The 24,611-nt window shown below is 46.7% G+C and overlaps 1 protein-coding gene across 2 annotated transcripts in view; it reads left to right on the top strand.

Annotated features, from left to right (window-relative positions):
* Positions 1 to 24,611, top strand: part of Asap2 (ArfGAP with SH3 domain, ankyrin repeat and PH domain 2) — a 150,169-nt gene that overhangs the window by 105,815 nt on the left and 19,743 nt on the right. For both annotated transcript variants that reach the window (XM_027424693.2, XM_027424694.2), the window contains exons 12-18: positions 1,885 to 1,972; positions 7,510 to 7,558; positions 7,714 to 7,880; positions 9,444 to 9,577; positions 16,979 to 17,073; positions 20,718 to 20,907; positions 23,237 to 23,322. In XM_027424693.2, coding sequence (XP_027280494.1) covers positions 1,885 to 1,972; positions 7,510 to 7,558; positions 7,714 to 7,880; positions 9,444 to 9,577; positions 16,979 to 17,073; positions 20,718 to 20,907; positions 23,237 to 23,322 — 809 coding nt within the window. The remainder of the gene's footprint in view (positions 1 to 1,884; positions 1,973 to 7,509; positions 7,559 to 7,713; positions 7,881 to 9,443; positions 9,578 to 16,978; positions 17,074 to 20,717; positions 20,908 to 23,236; positions 23,323 to 24,611) is intronic.

Here is a 24,611-nt window from a genome sequence, read left to right as displayed (position 1 = left end):
AAAAGAAACAAACAACAGAAAGAGAGATGAAGTTGGGTGGAAGGGAAGGTATGAGGGCATCGGGGAAGATATGATCGTATTTCATTGTATACATAGAGTTCTCTAGAAATTTAAAAGAATATCCATATAGGTGAACACCTATTCTTTCAGGAAACTGTGTCAGGGTTAGGGAAAGTGAAAGTTAATGCTTAGTGCATGGAACCTGCAGATTTGTTGGAGTCCTGCTCCCCAACTCCCTGACTCCATAGCTGCACAGCCCAGGCCAAGTGATTTCATTTGTTCATGCTGTCTGGGGGGTGGAGCACACCTTTAATCCCAACACTCAGGAGGCAGAGGCAGATGGATCTCTGTGAGCTCGAGGCCAGCAAGTTCCATGACAGCTAGGACTACGCAGAGAAAAACCTTGTCTTACAAACAAACGGTAAAAATAATAATAAAAAAGAAACTAAAACAACCCACAAACCACAAGAGTGTTGGACAAACCCGTTCATGTAGTTTGTATTTTCAGACTTCAGATCTCTCGTCTCATCAGATTTCACAAGCTGAATGAATCTATCCCATTTTAATGGCGCCTACCCACCCCCACACCCAGTCCTTTAAAGTTAGTAGCAAGAACACCCAGGTCTGAGTGCAGAAGAAGCATTTGCCAGGCCTGCTCCATTATAGGTACAGACATGTCCCTGGATTAATCCCAAATTTGAATCATATGTCTTAAAGCACCTAGTGGCCAAGGAGAGCTAGCAGGAAGTGAGAATAGTTGAAGTCTAAGACTTAAAAATATTTGTTTTATGTGTATGGATATTTTGACTGCATGTATGTTAGGTGCAATGTGTGTGCCTGGTTCCCATGGAGGCCAGAAGATGGTAAAAGATCCCCTGGAGCTGGAGTTACATTATGAGCCACCCACCATGGGTGATGGGAACTGATCTGAGGTCCCCTGTGAGAGTTCTGACAGCTGAGTACTCTCTCCAGTCCCCTCCCCTCTGCCCTTTGAAACCAATAAAACATTTTGTGAGCTTTTGAATGTGGAATGTGTTTTGTGAAACAGGTGACATAGCCTGATGGTTAGCATGTAGATAGTTGCCTGCTCTCATTTTAGATAGTTAAAGACCGATAGACAGACAGAAAGACACACCTTTTTTTTTTTTAGTTTAGAAATAATCATATTTTACATATCAATCCCAGTTCCCTCTCCCTCCCATTCCCCCACCTCCCCTCATCTCACCCCCCCATCCAATCCCCAAGGACAGTGAGGCCTTCCATGGGGGAATCATCAAAGTCTGTCACATCATTTGGGGGAGAGCCTAGACCCTCCTCCATGTATCTGGGCTGAGAGAGTATCCCTCCTTGGGGAATGGGCTCCCAAAGTCCATTTGTGCACTGGGGATAAACACTGGTTTTGCTGTCAAAGGTCCCATAGACTGCCCAGGCCTCCTAAGTAACACCCAATTCAGAGGGCTTGGTTCGATCCAGTGCTGGCTCCCCAGCTTTATGATTAGGGTCTGTGTGCTCTCTCTTGGTCAGGCCCACTAAGACACGTTCTTGTATGTGCATCTGCTGAGTGACTTTTCCTGGAAGTAAGGTTTCCACTTAGGAAAAACACTTTGAGAAGCTCAAGCCCAGTCACCCCACTGTGTCACCTGGAGGGATCAGAACCCGATGTTTCAGTCTTTTAGCCCTGGAGCATGGTTCTGCTCTTGCCCTTGTCTTGATGGGGTGGATAGACCTCTGTGTGTGCCCTGGCAGAGAGGGCAGCCACCCAAGGAAGCCCTAGCATTCCCATGTGTCCTGTCCCTGAAAACCTTCTGCAAACCAGTAAGAGGTCTTCTTCTCTTGATCATCTCCTATTCCCGACTCATGTGTTTTTTGTTTGTTTTTAAACAGGCCAACCGGCCACCTGCCAAACTCAACCTGTTAACGTGCCAGGTGAAAACCAACCCCGAGGAGAAGAAATGTTTCGACCTCATCTCACGTAAGGTTCCTTCTTAGACCATGCAATGCTTATTTTACATGTTCCAGGAGAATCAGACTTTTGAGGACATGGTCTTAAGGTGGTCGAGGCAGGAGGATTATGAGTTTGAGGCCCGTCTATGGTACATGGTGAGCCCCTGTTTCTTGTGACCTGCTTCGTGGGCTTCTAGTGGTGACTGGTGGCTTGCCAGGACTTTGGGTTAGGATTGGCCTTTGAAGAGAGCCCTGCTCCATCTGCTCTGTAAACTGAGAGCCACCCTCTCCACCCTGCGCCTCAGCTCCCCTACTGGTAAACAGACAGATTGTATTAAATGAGCCTCTCTCCTCACACCCTTTCACCTGCTTTTTTTTTTTTTTTTTCAAACGGCGACTTTGCTGCCTGGAACTTTTATCACTTATTTGTGTGATATTTAAAATGCCACAAATGGAGGCCAGTGAGATGGCTCAGTGGGTAAAAGGCCCTTTGACTGCCAAGCCTGACAACCTCGTTCTATTCCTGGATCCCATATGGTAGAAGTAGTGGATGTATTCCTGCAGGTTGTCCCCTGGCCTACACACACACACACACACACACACACACACACACACACACACACACACACACACACACACACACACACACACCACAGTACACATAAGTCCCCTCTCTACCCAGAACATAAATAAATGTAATGAGTTTTTTTTTTGTTTGTTTGTTTTGTTTTATGAGACAGGGTTTCTCTGTGCAGCTTTGGAGCCCGTCCTGGCACTCACTCTGGAGACCAGGCTGGCCTCGAACTCACAGAGATCCACCTGCCTCTGCCTCCCGAGTGCTGGAATTAAAGGTCTGCACCACCAACGCCCTGCCCTGCAAGTCTTTTTTGGGGGTGGGGGTGGTTAGGGGGGTTGAGATAGAATTTCTCTGTGGCTTTGGAGATTGTCTTGGAACTAGCTCTTGTAGACCAGGCTGGTCTTGAACTCACAGAGATCCACCTGCCTCTGCCTCCCGAGGGCTGGGATTAAAGGTGTGTGCCACCAACCCCCGGCTCGAGTTTTTTTTTTTTTTTTTAATGCTTAAAATGGAAATGATTAGGTCTTCAATAAAGCCCTCAAACTTTGATGATTTTTTTCCTTCTTTTTTTAATTTATTTTCCCCACTACAGAATTTGTCTTTTTGTTCCTTTGTTTCTCTCTCTCTGGTGTTTTTTTTTTTTTTTTTTTTTTTTTTTTTTTTTTTTTTTTGGTGATGCACACATAGGAACTGCCACAGAACCAGCAATTACAGCAAATGTTTACTCAGAACCTTCCACAAACAAGAAAGGGGCTCATGATGTCTTAAGGAAAATATGATAATTAGGTTTTGACCTTGGTCATTGTACGTGCATGGCACAATTACAGTTTGGGGGACCGGTGAACCAGTCTCCACTCTGAAAAGCTGCTCCCAGCAGTCCAACACAGCAGTTGAGATTCCACAAAGCTCTAGCCTGAGGGGCATAGGTGTGTCCATCATCCTTAGCACCCCATCCTGACCGCTTTATTGAGCCCTTGGAGCCAGTGTGGAGCCAGAAAATCAAGAAGTGTGGCCAGGCCATCTCTACCATCTGCCTGGCTTGTGCTCCTCGTCGGGTTTCATTTTGCAGACCTACTACATTGAGCTGCAGGGAGGGGTGAGCCGTGTGATATGGGAAACATCTGGGCACTGTTAGTCATGTGTGCTGGGCTAGGGGGATTGCTCTGTTGGTCAGAGCGCTTGCTGTGTCAAGCTGTGGCCATGTGTGTGCCTACAGCCCCAGCACTGCTGAGTCAGGTAGAGACAGGAGGATCACTGGGGTTTGCTGGCCACTAGAGTAGCCCCAAGGTCAGTGAAAGACCCTGTCTTAAGGGAAGGAACAGAAAATGATTGCGGGATACCTCTTTTGACTTCTATACACACACAGGTTGAGATTACGCTGCTTCAAGCTCCCTGCCCCCTCACCCCCTCACCCCTCACCCCTCATTCCCCTCACCCCCTCACCCCTTCACCCCCTCAGTCTGGTAGGTTCCGTGTGTAGCACCATTGCTCTCAGAATCACATCTACAAGGTAAAATGCTGAGCCTTGACTGTAGTTTAAAGTGTGATCCCTGCTGGACCACCTGTCTCTAGAGAGCAACAAAAGCTTGAGTGAAAGGAAGACAATTCGATGATGTCATTAGATGTCTACTGGTTGCTGGAGAAGAGGATTTTTCAGTCCTTTGTTTCTCAAAAAAGTAGCCTGTTAAAAGCTGGCTGTTACCCTAGGTGTAAGATTCCCTTGATAGCTGTCTGAGCTTGGCTTAGCTTTTGGTATCACACCACGGTGGGTACAGCACCTCCCCCAGCTGTCACCTTCAGCATGACTGGTAAGTCCCCAGCAAACACCACAGTTGCAGAAGCAGTTTCTACAGAACCTTCCTCCAGCTGTTTTGGGCTCCTCAGGTACCAGGGTGTGTGTGTGTGTGCACGCGCGCGCACGCGCTCACAAACACCCACTAGGTGTGAATTGTTGCATCCTGAGGATGTGGGAGAAGTGGCTAGTGTGTGAGTCTGGTTATGCCCCAGAGCGATGCCTCAGACAGACTTCACCAAGACACACCCCCCTCCCCTGTTGACTTTGTGGCATCTCATGCTTGTGAGTAACTCCAAGAGGGCACAGCATGAGTTGCTCTGTCAATCTGGCTGCAGGCACTGTTTGCTACTGTGGCCAGGCAGAGGCTTAGTAATACTGAAAACCTGTCTCACTCACTTCCTCTACTTGGTCTTCAAGGGGCAGTATTAATTCCAGTCCCGCCCAGGTTTCAGATCAGCAGATTTTCAAAATGCCCGATTCCTCTAGCAGCATCTCGTGGGAATGCTTTATGTGGGGCTGCTGGGACCTGAGTTCCTGTAAAGAGGCATGAAGTTGTCAGGAGAAATACACTAGCTGAAGCTCTGATATGACTGTTGTCCTGAGAAGGTGAGGGGGGACCTGGTTCAGCACCCTGTCCTCCCCCCGTGATGCTACCTCTGCCACGTGACTAGTAGGGCAAATGCCATCAAGTGCCCTTGAGTGTAACCAAGTTGAGTCTTTGGGAAATCAAAGATGAACAGAAGGCCAGACCTTGAGACACAATGGGGCAGGGAGAGTCTAGCTGCCATCTCGGGGTCACCCCCTCCCCTTATCCTCATTGATCATGCTGGCTTGAAATCTGCTCAGAGGCTGACACACTGACCTACTGCCTGCAAGATTGTGGTCTCGATCTCCCAAAAGGGGGCTCCCCATTTTGATCAAGAAGGCTGTGGAAATGTGCCCCTCATGGGGGATTTGTCTGCTGTAAAGCCAGCCCTTTGGGAACTCGTCCAGTCTTATGCCCTCAGACTAATTCCCCCTCTGTAAATCCAAGTCTTGAGCCATTGTCCTTGGCCCACACAGACACCCCAGGAAGGGTGCTGGTTAGAACTATGAGGTAACTTGGCCAGTCTCCCGAGCAGGATGGAGCATGTGCAGAGATCCTTGGTGGCTCATCTCTCTACTGCTCCGAATGCTTCTCCTGTGGCAGACGCTCATGAGACCTCCCTGTCTTAAGGTGGATCTCCAGAGAGCCTGCAGGGAGAGCATTGTTTGGACCTTTTCATACGAACTAACCTCCCACTTCTCCAATGTCCAGGCATCACTGGCAGAATCAGCCAGCAGTCAACCCAAGCCACACTCAACCTGACTGTGAAGTAGCTCAATGTAGGCACAGGCCACTGGCATGCCCTCTGTCCCAGCTTCCTGAGAACTCTGAGATCCACTTGGCAAGCTCTCAGCTCAAGCTGTGGGCCCTGCCCCTCTGGCCCTCTTCCTAGGAGGCTGGCCTCGGCGGTGACGTGCCCGCCTGGGAATAGGAGAGAGTGGCCTCTTCTCACTTCAGTTGGATGCGGTCCGTGTTCATCTAACTTTGAGTAGTTCTCTTTGTCTCTGTTCCTCTCTCTTCAGTGACAGATGGGACACAGAAATGTGTCCTTCCACTCACCTTGGTGTTAGGATTGTAAAGAAACAACCAAAACCAAAACCAAAACCACCACTTGAATTCTCTGCTCCAAATTCCACTTGACCCCTCTTGGTACTTGGCCCCCATCCAGACAGTTCATAGGAGTCTTCCTAAGTCAGGGACTGAAAACTGCTATTGTAGAGCTGTGCCCACTCATTATATTTTAAAAAACGTTTTGTCTGTCTGTCTGTGTGTGTGTGTGTGTGTGTGTGTGTGTGTGTGTGTGTGTGTGTGTGTGTGTCCATTTGGAGACCAGAAGGCCACTTGTGGGAGTTGGTTCTCTCCTTCCACCATGTGGGTTGCAAAGGTTCAACTCAAGCTGTCAGTCTTGGTGACAAGAACACTCAACTGTTGAGTCACCTCATCACCCCCTGCTTGCTTTGGGGATCATAGATATTTGCTGTGCCACTAAGAAGAGTGTCACTCTATGTTACTTTGCAGAAGCTAGACTTCATTTTCTTCTCTTTTCAAATTTAGCTTTCTTTTTAACTTTCTTGTTTTGACTGATTCTATACCTAGAGTTTGTGGATATCCATTACCCAGCTTGTGTGTGTTTGTGTGTGTGTGTGTGTGTGTGTGTAGATATTAATTAGCCAGTATGTATTACTAGAAAAATCCACATTGAGGAAGGACCCAGGCACAGTACTGTGAAATCCTATCCAGAATGCACAAATTTCCTACTCATGTCCTTGTCCTGGCCCTACAGTCCTCTCCAGGCCCTCGGGTTACATTTTAGGTCTTTATTAATCTTTGCCCTCAGGGGTCTAGTTTTTATAGCCTTCCCTTGTCTGTGTTGACCTTTGTGTCTTTTGAAGACTGATGTCCAGTTTTGTTGTGAAATGTCTGTCAAGTTAGGTTTCTCCCGTGTTATCAGGACTTAACTGAGATTGTACAGAAGTGAAGCTGTCCCCCCATGTATCCTCACTGTGCACACAGGGGTCACTTGTAAAACACTGGAGACACCAGCCTCGACAGTGTGACACTTCCTATTACACCATTATTTAACCACCTCTTATTGGGTTAGCTGTGCTTGTGACATGGAACTCTCAAAGTGCCGTATTCTTAGAATTTCTGATACAGTATTACTCCTTTTCTAAGGAAGCCAGAAAATGTCTTAAGGATAGCGATTTTTTGGAAAAGGCTCTTGTTTGCCAGGCACATGGTCAGCTTTTTTCATCCTATTGCCCATGAGCAGGCAGATCTGTGTGGATTCAAAGCTAGCCTGGTCTACACAGGAGACCCCACCTCAAAAAGTGGGAGGGGGAAGGCAATTATAACAGTCATGGGGGATGACTGTAATGTCAAAGTTTTTAGAAGTTTGGCTTCTATTAATAGCCCCAGGAAGCTTCATGTTTTATACTAGAATGGGCAGGTTGATTAATTTGCATTACAAAGTCACACACCCACACATGCACACATGGATGTGAAGGCCTGCTCGGCTTTGTACATTAATATGGTAGAGAGCACATGCTATTTGTGATGTAAGGTCTAACTTGGCCTTGCAGTAATAAGTCTCTCCTTGCTGTGCAGATGACAGGACATACCACTTCCAAGCAGAGGATGAACAGGAATGTCAGATGTAAGTGCTGTGGGCCTGGCCAGGACCATGGGTTGGGGAGTACTGTGGGCGGGACCAGGACCAAGGGTGGGCATGCTCTGTGGACGTGGTTGGGACCAGGGGTGGGAGTGGATGTGCTCTCCCAGCTAACACCTGAGCTGTGGCTCTTTGTCCAGATGGATGTCTGTACTGCAGAACAGCAAGGAAGAAGCTCTGAACAATGCGTTTAAGGGCGATGACAACACCGGAGAAAATAACATTGTCCAAGAGCTGACCAAAGAGATTATCTCAGAGGTGCAGAGGATGACCGGCAATGATGTCTGCTGCGACTGTGGGGCACCAGGTGATCCGAGAACCATCCCAACCCTGGCTCTAGGGCAGTTAGATTCCAGAGACACATAGAACCTGCCCATTGATTTTAAACTGTCATTTCAAACGTGAAATCGGTGCGGCTCAGTCTGAGCTCATCCCATTACACAAATGCTTAATGAACTGTGTGTGGAGCAAAGCAGGCTGCATGAGTGGGAAATGCTTGCCTGCTGGGCCCAGGGCAGGACCATGGAAAGACAGCCTGGTGGAGATGAAAAAATGACAATGCTCTTTGAGTAGTGAGAAAACTGAAGGGCACAGTGGGGGTGAGCTGAAGGTCACCAGTCTTAACGGGGTCTGAGTGGCCGTGAAGGTACAGCAGGGGCTTTTGCCTAGGATTTACTGCAGCTTGTCTGTCCTTCCTAGGGGACTGTTTGAAGTCACTTTCAGGCACACTCTGTGACCCAAGAAGAGAGCCACAGACTGTCAAACAACTGTAAAATGAGTGACGGGTCCCTACCATCTGTCACATCCTGTGTTTGCATTTTGATGTCATTTATCAGAGGTTTCATATTAAGGCACATAGTGTCTTTATGGATATTAGCAACCAGAACTTTAAGGCTCAAGGAATTGACATTTTAATTAAGATAGGAGAGGGCTGGGAGTCAGGATTGGCACAGTAACTTTTATGAATGCTTGTTTACCAAGAAGTGTGGCTTTCTGTTCACCTAGTTCTGTGACAGTATGCATTAAAAAATACAACCACAGTAGAGGTTAGAAGTACCACTAGGTTCTTGTATTCCTGAGTTTCTGTTTGGTCTTGGGTCTATTGGAAATATATTCCTGGCAGGAGTAGAGGCAGGGGGCTGCATGTGCTCTTTCATGAGAAAGGGTTAGAACAGTGAAGTACTTGAATCTTAGAGCATCTTCGTCAAGAAATGCTGCTGTAAAATGCCAAGAATGCACAGAATATGTGGAATGTGCTGTGTTATCTGAACGTGCACTGTTCCCCCAAAACAGCATGCACACAGAATAACTGAGATACCTACAAACATGGATACTAGTAATATTCACTAATGTGGGTACTGTGTGTGTGTGTGTGTGTGTGTGTGTGTGTGTGTGTGTGTGAACTTAGTGCCTTACATGTGTTAGGTAAGCACTATACCACTGAGCTAAAGTCCTAGCCCACATTTTTTTCAAGATTTATGTGTATATTTTACTTGGAGTTGTGTGTGTGAGTCTGGATTAGTTTATGTGCACCACATGTGTGTAATGCCCATAGAGGCCAGAAGAGGGCACAAGATCCTCTGGAATTGGAATTGCGGACGGTTGTAAGCAGTCATGTGGAACTGGGGCAAGTGCTGCAGGACTAGCCCTTGTGGTTCCTTAAGTGTGTGGAAGGATAGAGTTGAGAGGAGAAGAAATAACACCTTGTCATTACTTGTGGGTTTGGTGTGATTTTTAAATGACCAGAGTACCAGCTTTATCAAAGGAAAATGCTCACACTCAAAGCTTTGTGTTCAGCAGCCGGATAGGGAGAAACTTCTGCTTCCTATTGTCTAATGTCTGGTTCATGAGGATCTCTTCTGTTTGGCAGATCCAACGTGGCTCTCCACCAACCTGGGCATCCTGACTTGCATCGAGTGCTCGGGAATCCACCGTGAGCTGGGGGTCCATTACTCCAGGATGCAGTCCTTGACCTTAGATGTATTAGGAACGTCCGAGCTTCTGGTAATTTGATTTGGAAACTCGTTGATAATGACTCGCTCTCTGCTACCAATGAGCAAGGGCATGTCTTATGGATGTTATTCCTAAATGCAGAGCATGGAAACGACCCCAAATGAGGAGCACCTAGGCTGGTGGAAGAGTCTTCTGACATGGCTGCACTGGCGGCTGAGGTCCCCTTCACCCTTTCACCAACCAGGCACAGAACCCAAAGCCCAAGGGCAGTAAAGAGTTTACTGTCCACAAGTGATCCATTAGTTTCTGACAAGGCTGTACCCACTTCTTGTTCAAGCACCCGTTGGCCTCCCCACTCTTTATTGTTCCTCTTAGGGGTTACTGGCTTCTGTTTCTGCCACTCAGTTTTCTAAAATATACTTTCCATCATGGCTCACTGGTGATGTGGATGTTTTGCGATGAGAGCTGGGGAGATGGTAGCATATTTTTAGAAATACCTTTTGGTATTTGACATTACAGCCTTGACTGAATCTTGGGGCCAGTTGCATACCTACACAGGTTTTGGGACTGCTTCAGAATCTACAGTTTGTCTTTGGAAAGCAGTGCTTGAAATCCTTTCTTGAGATGACTGGGCATTGGGTAGTTAGTAGTAAGTGGGTATTGATTAGCATTGATTTTACTGTCAAGAGCAATCATCTTGACAGAACATCAGTTCACATGGTAAGTAGTATTCCTCTCACGGGGCCATAAATCTTCTTGACAGCTCCAAATCCGATGTATCTATATAGACTCCTGGTGCTTCTGGTTGTCTTGGGGAAACTGCCCTGTCATTCCAAGGAATTCCTTGTTTGATCTTGGAAGACAAGAGTGAGGAAAAGCAAGTGTGGGTCTCAGACAGCACCATCCTCGGTTACTTCCACCTTATAAATGAGGCAGACTCAGCACATCCCACAGTGCTCTTGGTTATGTATATAGTCCCCGCTGCCATATAAGGGCATGTGGCCTACATCTTGGAGGTGTATGAATGTGCAGCATCTCTGGGGAGACTGATTAGGGCTTAGTTCTTAAATGGCCACACTAAGTTCTTAAGGAAACTGTATTTCTTCGGCAAGCACTGATGGACTGTAGCAATTTCTACTTCCACTAGTTAGCTTACAACAGGGGAACATGTCAAATGATGTATAGTGAGATAATGTGTTATGTGTTAACTCATCTGTATCTCAACATCCTTGCTGTAGGCTCTCCCACTTCACGCAGGGCGTGGGGGTTGCTTACAATACATTAATGTACCCAGGCTCTACACGCATTAAGTTAACACACTCAAAATGAGGCTCCCTTTAATCTTTCTTAGCTCATACCCCTGAGACTCCTGGGATACAAACTGTCGTTTATGGTGGGTTTTCTGGCCATGTGGGAAGCATGTGAGTATTTCATCTGCCCCTCCCCAGAACCCATCCCCAACAAGTGTTTAACAGTCAACTCTGAGGAGCGAAGAGCCCTTGATCAAAGCCTGCCTATTTCCCTGGTGTAAATGCAATTGTCACCAGTTTTGAACTATTCTTATGAATTACTGACTGTGGGGCTGGCAAAGGATGTTCAGAAACCCAAGTGTTCAAGCATACATTCATCATATATATAAGCGACTCAAGACACTGATGATGGTGAAATGTAGTGAAATTTAGGAATGATGGGATTTGTTTTATTTGGGTTGGGGGGAAGGGTCTCACTGTGTAGCCCAGGCTGTCCCCCCTCTTCTTCCTCAGATCCCTGTGTGCTTAGAATTTAGGTACTCACCGACATGCTCAGCAAGATAATGAGTCCTGAATAGCAAGTGTCGTAGTTGTTGACATGATTTATCATGTGTTTACATAGTATAATTTTTAACAGTAGCAATGTTTAATGGCTGTCTCTCAGAATTCTAGGCATCTAGTAATTAGCTTTCAAGAGCTGGTTAGAGCTCTGCTCCAACATTGATTAATTAAATGTCTCTCAAAACGTGGGCCTGGAGAGATGCCTCAGAAGACGATACCAGGTACCCATGAGCTGGAGGTACAGGTGACTGTGAGATACCTGAGGTGGATGCTGGGAATGAAAGGTGGGTCCCCTGTAACAGCAGTGTGTACTCTTTAACTGCCAAGCCATCTCTCCAGCGTACTTCTATTTTTTGTAAAGAAGCCTCCATAAATTCAAACCAATGGTATTCAAAACCAGGGTTGTCTTCTTTCTCATCCTCGATGCAGCTTTTGGCAACCTCTCGGTATGAGGGGATGTGTCTGTCACTCGCGTGTTGCTGCGGTTGGCGTTGCTGGGCGTTAGTCTTGTGTCCGGTTGCTGTTTCCTTTGTCCTTGAGTCAGGACTGTCTGTGTTCACTCTGTCAAGTTATTCAAGCTCGTTACATTTTTTTGATTCTGTTCCGTATCAGAACGACGACTCAGGTACTTCACTCATTCCATAGGCGGCCCTTCAGTTATTTTTTTTTCCCCCCTTCAGTTATTTTTGCAGAGCAGTTCCAGTTTTCCATTTTTGCTTTTGTTGGCGAGTGGAGACTTTAAATGACCTGAAAGAGACAGCCAGCCCAGGAGTGGGACCTAAATGCATTTTCATTGTCCCTTTGGCATTGTGTTTTGAATAAAAGATGAATACTCACCACTCCTGTCCTCCAACATGACTTTAGCATTTTCCTCTCCTTGCTCAGTTCTGTGGATTATTACCTGGTTTGCAAAGTTTGCCTGCCCCTGTGCCCTGGCTGTTCTCTATTTTAATTTGCTGTTGTTTGAAAGCACACTTTCCACATTGACCTGCTGGATTGGGAAGCATCTGAGAAGGTGGACGGATGTGGACAGTAACTACCTCTGCTACCTGCATTTAAAATCACTCTTGCTTACTGAAAGGGAGCACAGGCAGTTGAAGGGTTCGTTTGATTCTTTGGGGAAGTTGTGCATTCCATCCTCTAGTAGGCTTAGAGCAGTGGTTCTCAGCCTGTGGGTCTTAACCCCTTTGGGGTCCGAATGACCCTTTCACAGGGGTTGCCCAAGACCATTGGAAAACACAGATATTTATATTATGATTCATAATGGTAGCAAAGTTACAGTTGTGAAGTAACGACAAAAATAATGTTATGGTTGGGGAGTCACCACTAAAGCGTCTCAGCATCAGTAAGGTTGAGAACCAACCACTGCCATAGTGCTTCAGTGGACCTGGTTTCAGAGACCCCTGGCAAGCCTGGATTTTAAAGAGGTGAAATTTCTGCTTAACTTTGAAGAACATTTTAAGAAGCTTTTGGGAAGAGTGGGGGGTCATCTGAAAAACCATATTACCTACTAAAGTACCTGGTATCATGTGATCTATTTCACTATCATGTGTTAAGTTAAAGAAAACTTCAGTGTTTTGAAATTTAACTTAGAGTGGGACATGGTGGCTCAGGCCTGTGAGCTCAACTGTGGAGGCTGAAGCAGGAGGATTACTGTGGCCTTGAGCCCAGCCTGTGCTACACAGCGCCTGTCCCAGCCCAGCCTGGGCTACGGAGTGAGACTCTGAACAGAATAAAGGAAATTGAGTTGCAAAGCCTTCCGTCATGCTGGAGGAATGTCAGGAAGCCTAGGAAGTTGGTTAGCTGACTTAGCTGTCTCTTGAGGTCTCTCTGCTGCACTGTCAGACGCCAGGGCAAGTCAGCCGCAGCCTCAAGGCCTGGGACTGCTGTCAGCGCTGGCATTTTGAAGGCGCTGAACTAAGCCACTCTGGGTAGTGACTGCAGTGGCTATGAGAAATTGTAGTCAGCTGCCATCCAATGCATCACATTTAGGTCCCGGGCATTGATGTGGATGTTTTGGGTTTTTGCTGCTTTTTTGGGGGGGTGGGGCGGTACTTTTTCTCTGACCTAAGTGAGGCCCTGGGATACCACAGGCTGTTTGTAAGTCACAACACTGAGCTGTTTTTAGCTATAAGTAAAACCAAGAACCCAAGCATCTGTGTATATTGTCAAATATATTAAAGGTACACCAAGGCCCACATAGATGTTAAGTGTGTGAACTCCGTTCCTACTCTCTAACTGTTCATTCTCCCAGCATTTCTTGACTCTGTACTACTCACCTCTCCCTTGTTCCTGGGCCCTCGTGTATGTGTTTGTCAAGAGGTATGGCCTGTCTTCAGGCCCTCCACCCTCCTGAGACAGAGTTGGGAATAAACAGTGAGCAAACCAGAACAGATCCAGACTGTAGTTGGCAGAGGCCTACATGGCCATGTGGTGCCTGTGTGTGGTAACTGTGTGGTAGTCCATCCCACTGGGCAGCTTGACCAGATCAAGCCTGGAGGAGGAGCAGGCCTCGGTGTTACAACTCCTCTGGGACCTGAGGGATCTCAGGGAAATCGTGCTCCCCTCACTTCTGATTCCTGTCTTCAAGTGGGGACAGAGATGTAGAAAAAATCTACCACAGTTGATATCCCTTCCCATGGGAATAGGAAGCAGGAGCCCTGCTCCACACCATCCCAAACTCTAAAACAAGTGTCTGGATAAAACCCAAGGCCTTGTTGTAGCTTCATGCACTGCTTACGCAGCTGCTAACGGGTTGTAAAGGCCCCGTTTCCCTATTCTGGGCACCTGCATGACATTCAGGCATGCGTCTTGACCATGAGCATACTGCCTACCTGGACTGGGCTGCGTAGGAGCTTCTGTTGCCGCCTTTACCCACTGCGCCATGTCCCTGGCCCCTCTGCTTCTGCTTCTGTTTATTTATCTATTATCATCATCATCATCATCATCATCATCATCATCATTTTATTAATTTGTCTCAGGTGTTGGCTGAGCTAGTAGAGAACAACATTGCTGCTTATGCCCAGTGCCCAACACAGCTGAGGAGCTCAGTTACATGACACTCTGTATCATGAAGCAGCTTGAAGGGTGAGGGATGGGGCTTCAGTTTCACTGTCTTAAGTGATGCTCTGTTGATCTCTGTATCAGTGGGTTTACTATCTACATATCCAACCAACCTCAAGTCAAAATGATTTAAAATAGGTGCTGGAGGGACAGCTCAGTGTTGAAGAGCACTTGTTGCTCTTGCAAGTTACCTGGGTTTGGTTCCTAGCACCCACACAGCAACTCACAATCATCTGTCACTCTAGTTCTGGGGGATCTGATCCCCTCTTCTGAACTCCATCATCATTGTATATATGTGGTGCATATATACACACATGCAGACAAAACCTTCATACACATAAAAAAGTAAATCTAAAAACAGTATTTAAAATAAATTTTAGGGGCTGGAGATGTGGCTCAGGGGTTAAGACCACTGAGTGCTGTTGTTCCAGAGGGCCTGGGTTCAATTCCCAGCACCCATATGGCAGCTCACAACTGTCTGTAACTCCATTTCCAGGGGAACTGACACCCATGGCAAAACACTAATGTGCATAAAATAAAAAATCAAATGACATTTTGAAAAAGTACAGAGGTTCATGTGGCTTTAGTAGCTAGCCAAACATTAAAAAAAAAAAAAAAGACAAGAAAAAAGAAATTTTTTGAATTTCTAAAAGAAACCCCAAATACAAACTCACCCATATCCCCTCTAATGAAGTGAGGCACCTGTTGCAGCGTCTCAAGGCCCTCTATCTCTCTGAATATATGTGTGTGTGTGTGTGTGTGTGTGTGTGTGTGTGTGTGTGTGTGTGTGTGTGTGTCATTGGATGTGGTGGCTCTCTGGTCTAGCTGTCCTGGCTAAGCCAGATCCAGGCAGAAGGGAAGCTTTCTGATTCCTGGTAAATTCTCTCCCCCCATCTCCCACCCACTAAATGTAGACCAGGAGGCAGTGGAGTGGTCTCTTACTCACGGGAGACAGTTGTGGCTTCTGCCATTTGTTTTTTTTTTTTTTTTTTTTTTTAAATGATTAAGCTCAGGTAGAGGACGGTGCCCACATTATGCATATGATAGGGTACCAACGCAATTAAGCTGTCTACACCAGGAGCTCCATTATTGATGTTTAGTTTCGGGTCTAACACTAGCTGCACAAGAAATCCTTTGCAGGGCATTTATCTCATGATCTGTGTTTCTTGTCATTGGAAGGGTTGTGCCGCCCTCGCTGTTTTCTCTGAGTGTCTTGTGTGCAGGAACATCAATCTAGCTGCCCAGATTTTGCCCTCTTACCTCAGCTTGAGGCCCTGGAGTCAGGTCTAAGCAGGGAGGTGCAGATAGTGAATGTGCTTGGCTCACTGATCAGGGACAATATAAAACTAGGGAGGCTTACTACTCGAAGGACAAGCTGCCTATATTCCATCACTGCCTTTACCACGTCAATCAAATGTGAATCCATGCCAGGGTGTCCCTACAGTCTAACTCAGAAATTGCTTTGGATCCAAACTTAAGCTAATGCCCCCTAAGGACAGAGCAGACCCTTCCGACAGGAGCCACTCTCACCTCCAGAGCATCTCCTTCTACCTTTGTCTGCACAGGCAATTGACCTGAGAAGTATTAAGTGTCGTTGACTCATTCACTGTGTTGTTTTCAATGAAGAAATTAAATAATCTGTTTAGCTGTACCCTGCCCGTACTGTTTCATGACATGTTTAAAAATCTGATTTGTGGGCCAGGACGCAGCGGTAGTGGCAGGAATCAGACCTGGAAGCTCATTTTAAGGGTGGGCACTGAGTTTGTCGCTAGGAATGCGGTAGTGACACCCCCACTGTGAAGGAGCTCCTAGCCATACGGTCCTTCATCCAGTAAATGCCAATTGCCATGCTTTCAAGGTATCATGGCTGTGCCCAGCACAACGGTACTTAGTGAATATTACACGAGAAGGTATGACTTGAGTATTGAAAAGTCAGAAGATGCCAGGTGATAATGGTGCATGACTTTAATCCCAGCACCCAGGAGACAGAGGCAGGTGGATCTGTGAGTTCAAGACCTGCATGGTCTACAGAGTGAGTTCTAGACAGTCAGGGCTACACAGAGAAACTCTGTTTCAAAAAGAAAAGTCAGAAGACTTATGTCTGGAGGTCACACATGACATCACAGTGTTTCAGTTTGCTGAAGATTTTCACCAAAACTATCACCTTTTGTCATTTTTACAACCCTGTGAGTTAATTGTCATGTGTCGTGCTCCTACCCCACTCCCTGCTTCCATGGATACAACTGACTCTCCCAGCTGAACCTGGGTTTTGTATTGCTGGCCCCGTGTACCTCTGTGACACTACACCTCACAGCTGCTGTGAAGGAGGCTGTGGCAGAATGAATTTCTGAGGTTGGAGAGACTGTGGTGACTCGGTCCATTTTCCCGCAGCATCCTCTGCTGGTCATGCGTGCTGTACCCTTGGGGCTCTCTGGGTTTTGTGCCTTTTCATTAAAAGCAAACCACTTTGCCGCTCTATTTCTCAGTGGCCATTAAACAAATCATCAGATGTTGGGAACGGGCAGCAGCAGAGGGTATTAATAATTGAGTGCCCTAAAATTGGCTTCTGTTTTTGCAGCTTGCCAAGAATATTGGGAATGCAGGCTTTAATGAGATCATGGAGTGTTGCCTACCGTCTGAGGACTCTGTCAAACCCAACCCAGGCAGTGACATGTGAGTACGAGGTCTCATTTGCTGAACAAAGGGATCTAGGGTTACATCAGTTGTTGCTTCCCCATAGCTAAAGTTGTCACTTGTTTTCATTTTGATATTTTTTTTCCTTTTTAGTCATTTTTGTGTGTCCAAATAGACACGTGGTATGGCTGGTTTTGTTAGCAAGTGGCCAAAGGACAGTAGGCTCTTTAGCTGAGTGAGAGAAGGGCACTGCAGTGAGTCTTGCTCACTGTGCCCCTGCACCCCTTACCAATGTTCTGTCTCTGCCCACTCTCCCATCATGGTGTGTAGGGAGACACGGTAGCCCCACCTCCTAGGAGCCCCTACAGGTGTGTCTGGCCATGCCCATGAGGGCAGGATGACTGGGGGGGGCGCAGTTCTTAAGGGGCCACAGATACGTGGAGAGCCCCTTCTCTCTGGACTCCCTAGCTTGCTGCCTCTGGGAAGGCTCTGTCTTGTGCTTGGCCGGTATTACTTAAATAAAGATATCTCATTATAATGGTGAATTTTACCTAGTCATCACAGACACGTCGCCATGCACCAGTCTCTTTGTCACTCTCTTTCGAGATGTACGACTTGTTGTCTCCTCCAGAAAACCTTTGCGTGTGTATTACTGTTGATACTGTGACCGAGAAGCTGGTGTGCCTGCCTCACTGAGATCCCAGCTGGTCCTTTGGCAGACCATATACAGTAGGGGTTGATAACCAGTTTTGTCAGAGTCTTATTCAAACACCCTGGGCTTGAGGAGGTAGACAGGGCAATGCCATCCTGCCCCTAGACATCATTCCTGTTTCTTAAAATGGCCTGCTTGCTAACAGGAGGGCCTGGCGTGGCACATCTGCTAGAGTATGGTGCAAGGTGAGGTAGAAGGAAGAAGAAGAGGCTAGGTCTCCCATCCGTGTTTAAGCAGTGTGACGGCAAGGGGGGATAAGGGAAAGTTGTGTAGTCTATAAAACAAATTATATTTCACTGGCATAGGCTTGAAATCGAGTTAGTGGTCTGGGTTCTCCTACAGGACATCGAGTGACGGGGCAGTGTCTTTAAGAGCGGTTTTACAGGTGGGCATGAGTATAGGGCCTGTGTACAGCAGAACACTTAGCTCTTTGTAGCTGCTACTTGCTAACAAAACCAGCCATACCACATGTCTATTTGGACACACAAAAATGACTAAAAAGGAAAAAAAAATATCAAAATGAAAACAAGTGATAACTTTAGCTATGGGAAACCAAGGCGGCAGAAGTGCAGTCTGTGTTGATGTCTCGCACTCTGACCCACTGAGGACACAGAAACATCTAGAAGGCAAGTAGAAGACTTGTCAGTCATTGGCTGTCTTGGGCACAAAGTGTCTTAGACCAGCCACTTTCGGGTGTTAGGTTACAGGTGGTTTATGTTTGCATCCTGTCCTAAGTGAGCATTTGTGACTCGGTGCCTCCCAGAGATTGGATAACACAGTTGTAAACATGGTCTTCTCCATATGAAGATGTTAATTTCACATCTGACCTGGAGACCCTGGATTCCTGTCACTTTCCAGGCCATCAGGTGGGGCAGGTTCTTTATGGTTTAAGTCTAAGCCTCCATTTCTCTAATAAAAAGGGAGAGAGTATTGGGGAAATTAGAAAGATGGTTTGCAGTCAGCTGGGTTGTGAATGGTTTTGGCAACAAGAGTCTAAGCAAGTGCCCCAGCGGCTGACTATCTGTTGATAAATGAAGATCCTTACTCTTCTCTTGGGACCCATGGGCGCACAGTACCTTCCTGGATAGCGGGAGGACCCCATTTAGAAAAGGAAATGTCGTGGTCCAGCATGGTGAGTTGAGTGATAGCTGATGCTTGATGCTGTCTTTCTGGTTGTTTGTCGTTGGCCACAGTCTCCTGGAATGCTGAAATGCCAGTCAACTTTAAACAGAGTATAGTAATATACTTTCACATAACAGGAGTAGAGGCTGGAGAGGTGGCTCAGCTGTTAAGAACACTTGCTGCTCTTGCAGAAGACCTGGTTTGGGTCTCAGCGTCGACATGGTGGCTTCAATGAGTCAGAACTCCAGTTCTTGAGAACAGAATGCCTTCTTTCTGGCCTCTGAGGGTACCAGGAAGTATATGTGGTACACATACATACATGCAGACAAAATATTCATACGCATAAAAATAGATAAATCTTTTTTTAAAAGCTGCCAGGATTCCTTATGAAAGCCAGGCATCTTTTTATTCTAGGGGTAAATGACCCTAATAATGAATACCACTTCTCAGCATCCGTGCTCTGTCCACTGTGAAACACACCACACACACACACACACACACACACACACACACACACAAACATACAAAACACTTCTCACAAGGAAGTTTACACTTTATTTCCTCTGAAATGATGCTGATAGCTATTACAGAGATGAAAACACACTCACAGTTGTTCTTCTGCAGGCGAGATAAACTGTGTGACCAGCCATGGTGGTACATGACTGTAATTCCTGCAATGGCAAGGTTGAGGCAGGAGGATTATGAGGCTAGCCCTGACTATACAGTGAGTTCTAGGCTAACCTGGGCTACATCGTGAGTTCAAGTCTAGTATGGGCAATATAGTGAGGCCTTTAATCTGACACACCCTCCCCCACCCAAATAAAAGAAAAAGTTAATTGTATGGCTCTTAGTGTGCCTCCAGCAGCTGGCTCTTTCTTGTAACATTCCACCACACTTTACAGTGGACTTGGTTTTCCACCTACTGCTCTGAGAAATTACATTTCACTCCTTTTTGTATTTGCCACCACAGTAGGCTGCTTGTAGTGGTTCGGTAAATATTTAATGGCTCAATAAATCAGAGAAATAGCCCTTGCTCTGTGCCAGCTTCATTCAGTAGATATTCTATTTCTAGATTTGATAGAGTGCATGGCTTGTAGCTTGATGTAAGCACACACCATCTTCAACCACATGCTGAAGGGGAAACTAAAGGTACCCGCTAATGGCCTGTGAACCCCCAGTTGGGTGTGGAGATGAAAAGCTTTGTGACTGGGCCACCCAGAGGCCAGATTTTATCTGCTCTTAGAGGCAAAGTGTTTCTGTTTTTGAGAAACAGCAAGAAGCCCCACCCCCACTTCCCACCCGCACTTCCCACCCCCACCACCCCCAGCAACACCAGATAGATAGGTTTGTGGTATTCTGTTACTATCCACCACCCATCTCAGTCTATACATTAAAAAAAAAGTCAAAACATGCTAATGGCACAGCCTTATCTCGATGCAACCAGGGGTCACAGAGTGTCACAGAAATCTGTCCCATGTTTGGGTTGGAACCACCTTCAGGGGGCTCAGAGCCCAGAGAGATAAACATCCATTTAAAAAACAAAAACCAGCGAGTCTGATATGGTGGTACAAGAGAGGCAAAGACACGGGTTAGGTGCAGGGACCACAGCATGCTGAGCTGAGAGCTCAGGGTTACAGAAGGGGACAGCAGCAGATGGCCGAGAGAATGTGAAGAAGCCACACACTTGGCTTCTGTCCTTATAACTGGGTGATTCACACCCAGGACTGCTGTGTGGGTTTAAAGAAAGAGCCCGCAGGACCCCACGAGGGCCGGGCAGTGTTGTAGATGATGGGCTAGATGGATGGACAGAAGCCTCTGTGTTTCACTCATCAGTTCTGTCTGGTTTCAGGATTGCAAGGAAGGACTACATCACAGCCAAGTACATCGAGAGGAGATATGCAAGGAAAAAGCACGCAGACACCTCGGCGAAGCTCCACAGCCTTTGTGAGGCCGTCAAGACTAGAGACATTTTTGGCCTACTCCAAGCTTACGCTGATGGTGTGGACCTGACAGAAAAAATCCCACTGGCCAATGGGCATGTAAGAGGGGCTGCAAAAGGATGAAGAATTAGGGGTAAAACAAGGGAGGTGTGTTCAGCCGTGTTATTCTCCATATTGTACTCACTCCCTGGAGAGAAATAGGTGGCATGTTTTCTTTTAGTTAGTAAAATGTACAGGTTGAACATACTTTATCCTAATTGCTTGGGCCAGAAGTGTTTTTAATTTTGGGCGATTTTTAGGTGTTGAGATAATTGATACATAATGAGATCTTAGAGGTGGGATGCAGTCAGCTTGTGCTCCTCTGTTTTGACTGTTAGCCATCATCTAATCTCAGGTGTGGAATTTTCCACTTGTCACAAAGTTTAGGGTTGTGTTGCATTTTGGATTTATGACTTGTGTTCAGAATGCCCGACCCCATTCTCATGCAGTATTATGTTGTACGAACACAGCATTTTTATATATATATATATATATATATATATATATATATATATATATATATATATATATATCCCATTGTGGAATGGCCACAATATAGGTCATCTCATATACTTATCTTTTGCTATGGATACATTTCAAATCCACTCAGCAATTTTGAATATATGACTTAAATACATTATTGACTATAGCCACTACTATACAACAGGCCCCCCTGCTCCTTTTTTAACAGTCTCACTCCGCTAGCAATCATTCTGCCTCAGCTTCCTGGGTACTGAGATTACATTTGTGCACCACACCTAGATTGACTCCTTTCAAACTGAACCTTTGTATGCTTTATTCTTTTTTTAAAAAAGGATTAATTTAATTTTCTGTGTATATACCTGAGTGTATATATGCACCTCGTGCATGTAGGGCATCCTCAGAGGACAGTAGAGGGTGTCAGATCCCTTGGAGCTGGAGTTACAGGTAGTTGTGGGGCTCCTGATATGGATGCTGGGAACTGAACAGGGGACCCTCCAAGAGCAGCAAGTTCTCTTAACTGCTGAGCCATCTCTTTAGCCTGTCGGTTTATTCTAAACCAAACATGTAATGCCAGATGTTGAAGGAAAGCCCATCTTTGGTGGAAGGGACTCCATCATCAGAAGCTTAAAAAAGCCTAACAGGACCCCACCCCACCCCAAACAGGTTTAGCAAGAGCTTCTCATTTGTGTGGGAAGCTAGTCCCAGAGCATCTCTGAGGCCATGCTGAGGAGTGTGGTGCCAAGAACCATCTTGTGGCTCACACTCTCGGGGTCATCCCAGAAGGGATGGATAGAACACCTCCTCCAGCATGATCTTGGAATCATGTCTGTGTTACACTGTTGATACCTGAGGAGCTGTCGAGTGTCCTCGACAGAGTCCTCATGAGTGCATACTCCAGGTCCAAAGAGCTCCTGGTCTCAGGAGTGGGTTCAGCATCCTGTATGGTCTGGTACTAGGTGGGGCCATCATGTTGGACCCAGACTCCGAGGCTAAGCTAGATCTCACGAGAGAGAACGTTATAGGGTAATAGTATTTTCTCCTAGTGGCACAGGCTCTTCCTTACTGTTAGCCAGTGTCACTCAGGAGAAAACTCAAGCCCCATGTCTATGGCAGCATGTGCCTGGATTGCCCAGAGGACTGAGCAGGTGGGACAAATGAAGAAAGAGGCAGCCATCTGTTCATGCCTTCTACATTTTGGGTTTTTATTTCCCCTCTACTTTTTGATCCACCCACCCACCTTCTCTCTACCTGTGGTTTTGATGTAGGGATAGGGACACGGCTGAAATGGCTCGAACTTGAAACCCCCTGCATTTCTCATGCCCTGTGAGTAGGAGGGGAAGGACCAATCTCGAAGTTATGTTGTCTTAGTTACTTTTATATCTCTATGATAAGACACCATTACCAAGGCTCCTTATAGAAGAAAGTGTTTATTTGGGGCTTACAGTTTCAGAGGGTTGGAGTCTGTGACCTTCATAGCAGGGAGCATGGCAGGGAACATGACCGCAGGCAGAAGGCATGATACTGGGGCAGTAGCTGAGAGCTCATATCTTGAGGCACTTCCATAAGGCAGAGACAGACAGATAGCCTGGACTGGGAATGTCACAAATCTTTTTAAACCTCAAACCACCCCCCAGTGACACACTTTTCCCACCCAAGCCACACCTTCTAATGCTTTCCAAATTGTTCCACTAACTGGAGACCATTTGAGCCTATGGGGGCCATTCTTATTCAAACCACTACATACGCCTTTTGCTGTGGAGATTTAAAAAGTGGGCACCCTGTACTGTAGATAAACACTTTGGGGAAAAGGTGAAAAGGGCCTTGGAAGAAACGTGCTGTTTCACCTTGGTGGTCCTGGGGTTAAAAGATGCCACTGAAATCACAAATGTCTTGGTTTGAATTTCAGGAGCCAGATGAGACAGCTCTCCATCTTGCAGTCAGATCTGTGGACCGGACTTCCCTTCACATTGTGGACTTCCTGGTCCAGAACAGGTAGGTGTCACACTAAGTGGATGTCTTTGTTCTTGTTCTTGGGGCTTCCCAGCAAGGGACCAGATACTGTCTCTATCACTCGGGCTCTGTTGCCGAGATGCTCGTGTCTCAGGTTTAAATATGAATTATGGGAATTCCCTAGAAAAGCCCAGAGTGTGAGAACAGAAGGCCTTCGTGGTACCTGTAAGATCCAGTAGCTAGAGTCTAGAAGACACTCCGGGGAACCATGGCTGCTCAGTTCCCAGCCCCAGGGAAGACCATGTGGAACCGGGGCCATCAGCTGTGACATGAGCATTTCTCTGGCTTTTGATGTGAGTGGGTCTTTTCCCTGTCAGTCCTCACACAGCATCTCAATAGCAGAGAGCTCTGAGGAAGTGAGGATGCATTAGCCCCTGGCCTAAGCCAGGAACTGTGCATCAGAACACTGGGTGAAGGTCGGTTCCTTTGGGTTGAGAGGCCGCATGTTGAGTTGCTCGGGAGTCCCTGTTACTCAGTGTGTATCACCTCTATCTGTACCCCTGCCTGGCGACTGCAAGCCACGTTCCAAGACCTTTCAGCTTGTACTGTGACTCCCTGATCTGGCTGGGGTTAGCTGTGTTGGAGCAGAGGGTGCTGGTTCAACTCTGCAAGTGGGATGGGAAATTCTGGTGTGATAACAATAGGGAGTAGTTTATATCCTCTGCCCTTCCCTGCATCCTGGGCAATAGAGCAAAGAAGTAGCTGCAAAGTAGGAGAGACATGCAGGACTGCAGCCCTAAGATCTGCAGCTCCTTGTGAAGCCCAAGTTTCCAGAACTCACGGTTGAGTCAATTAGACACTCTGTCCTCTGAGCCCAGCCCATGTGGATGCTGGACATTTGATAAGTAGCCAGTTTGTGTTTCTGCCTTACATAAATGCTCCTGAGGCAGCAGCCTGATATCCCCCCGTCTGAAATAGAAGGAAGACGGCAGTAGAGCATGCATCAGGATAGGAGGCCGGTTCGGGTGAACTCAGTGGTAAGTGCTTGCTTCACATGCATGAACCCTGAGTTCTATCTCCAGCATAGAACTTGCACAAAGAAAGGAAGGAAGGCTCTGAGGCTTGCCACACTGAGGTGATGTTTTCTTTCTGCTGGGAACAGCGGGTGCTAACCCCAGGGCCCCTCTGTCCCCATTTGTCAGCCTATGGATGAAAGGCCCCCTGGCTTTCCCAGGGGTGATGACATTTCAGATGGCAATTGCTTTTATCACATATGTGGAACACATGCACCTTTTATTTTGGGTAACGTGGTCTTGTTCCTGATACAACAG

Source organism: Cricetulus griseus, chromosome 7, assembly GCF_003668045.3.
Source record: "Cricetulus griseus strain 17A/GY chromosome 7, alternate assembly CriGri-PICRH-1.0, whole genome shotgun sequence".
Lineage (NCBI taxonomy): Eukaryota > Metazoa > Chordata > Mammalia > Rodentia > Cricetidae > Cricetulus > Cricetulus griseus.
This window is presented reverse-complemented; position numbering and strand designations above follow the sequence as displayed.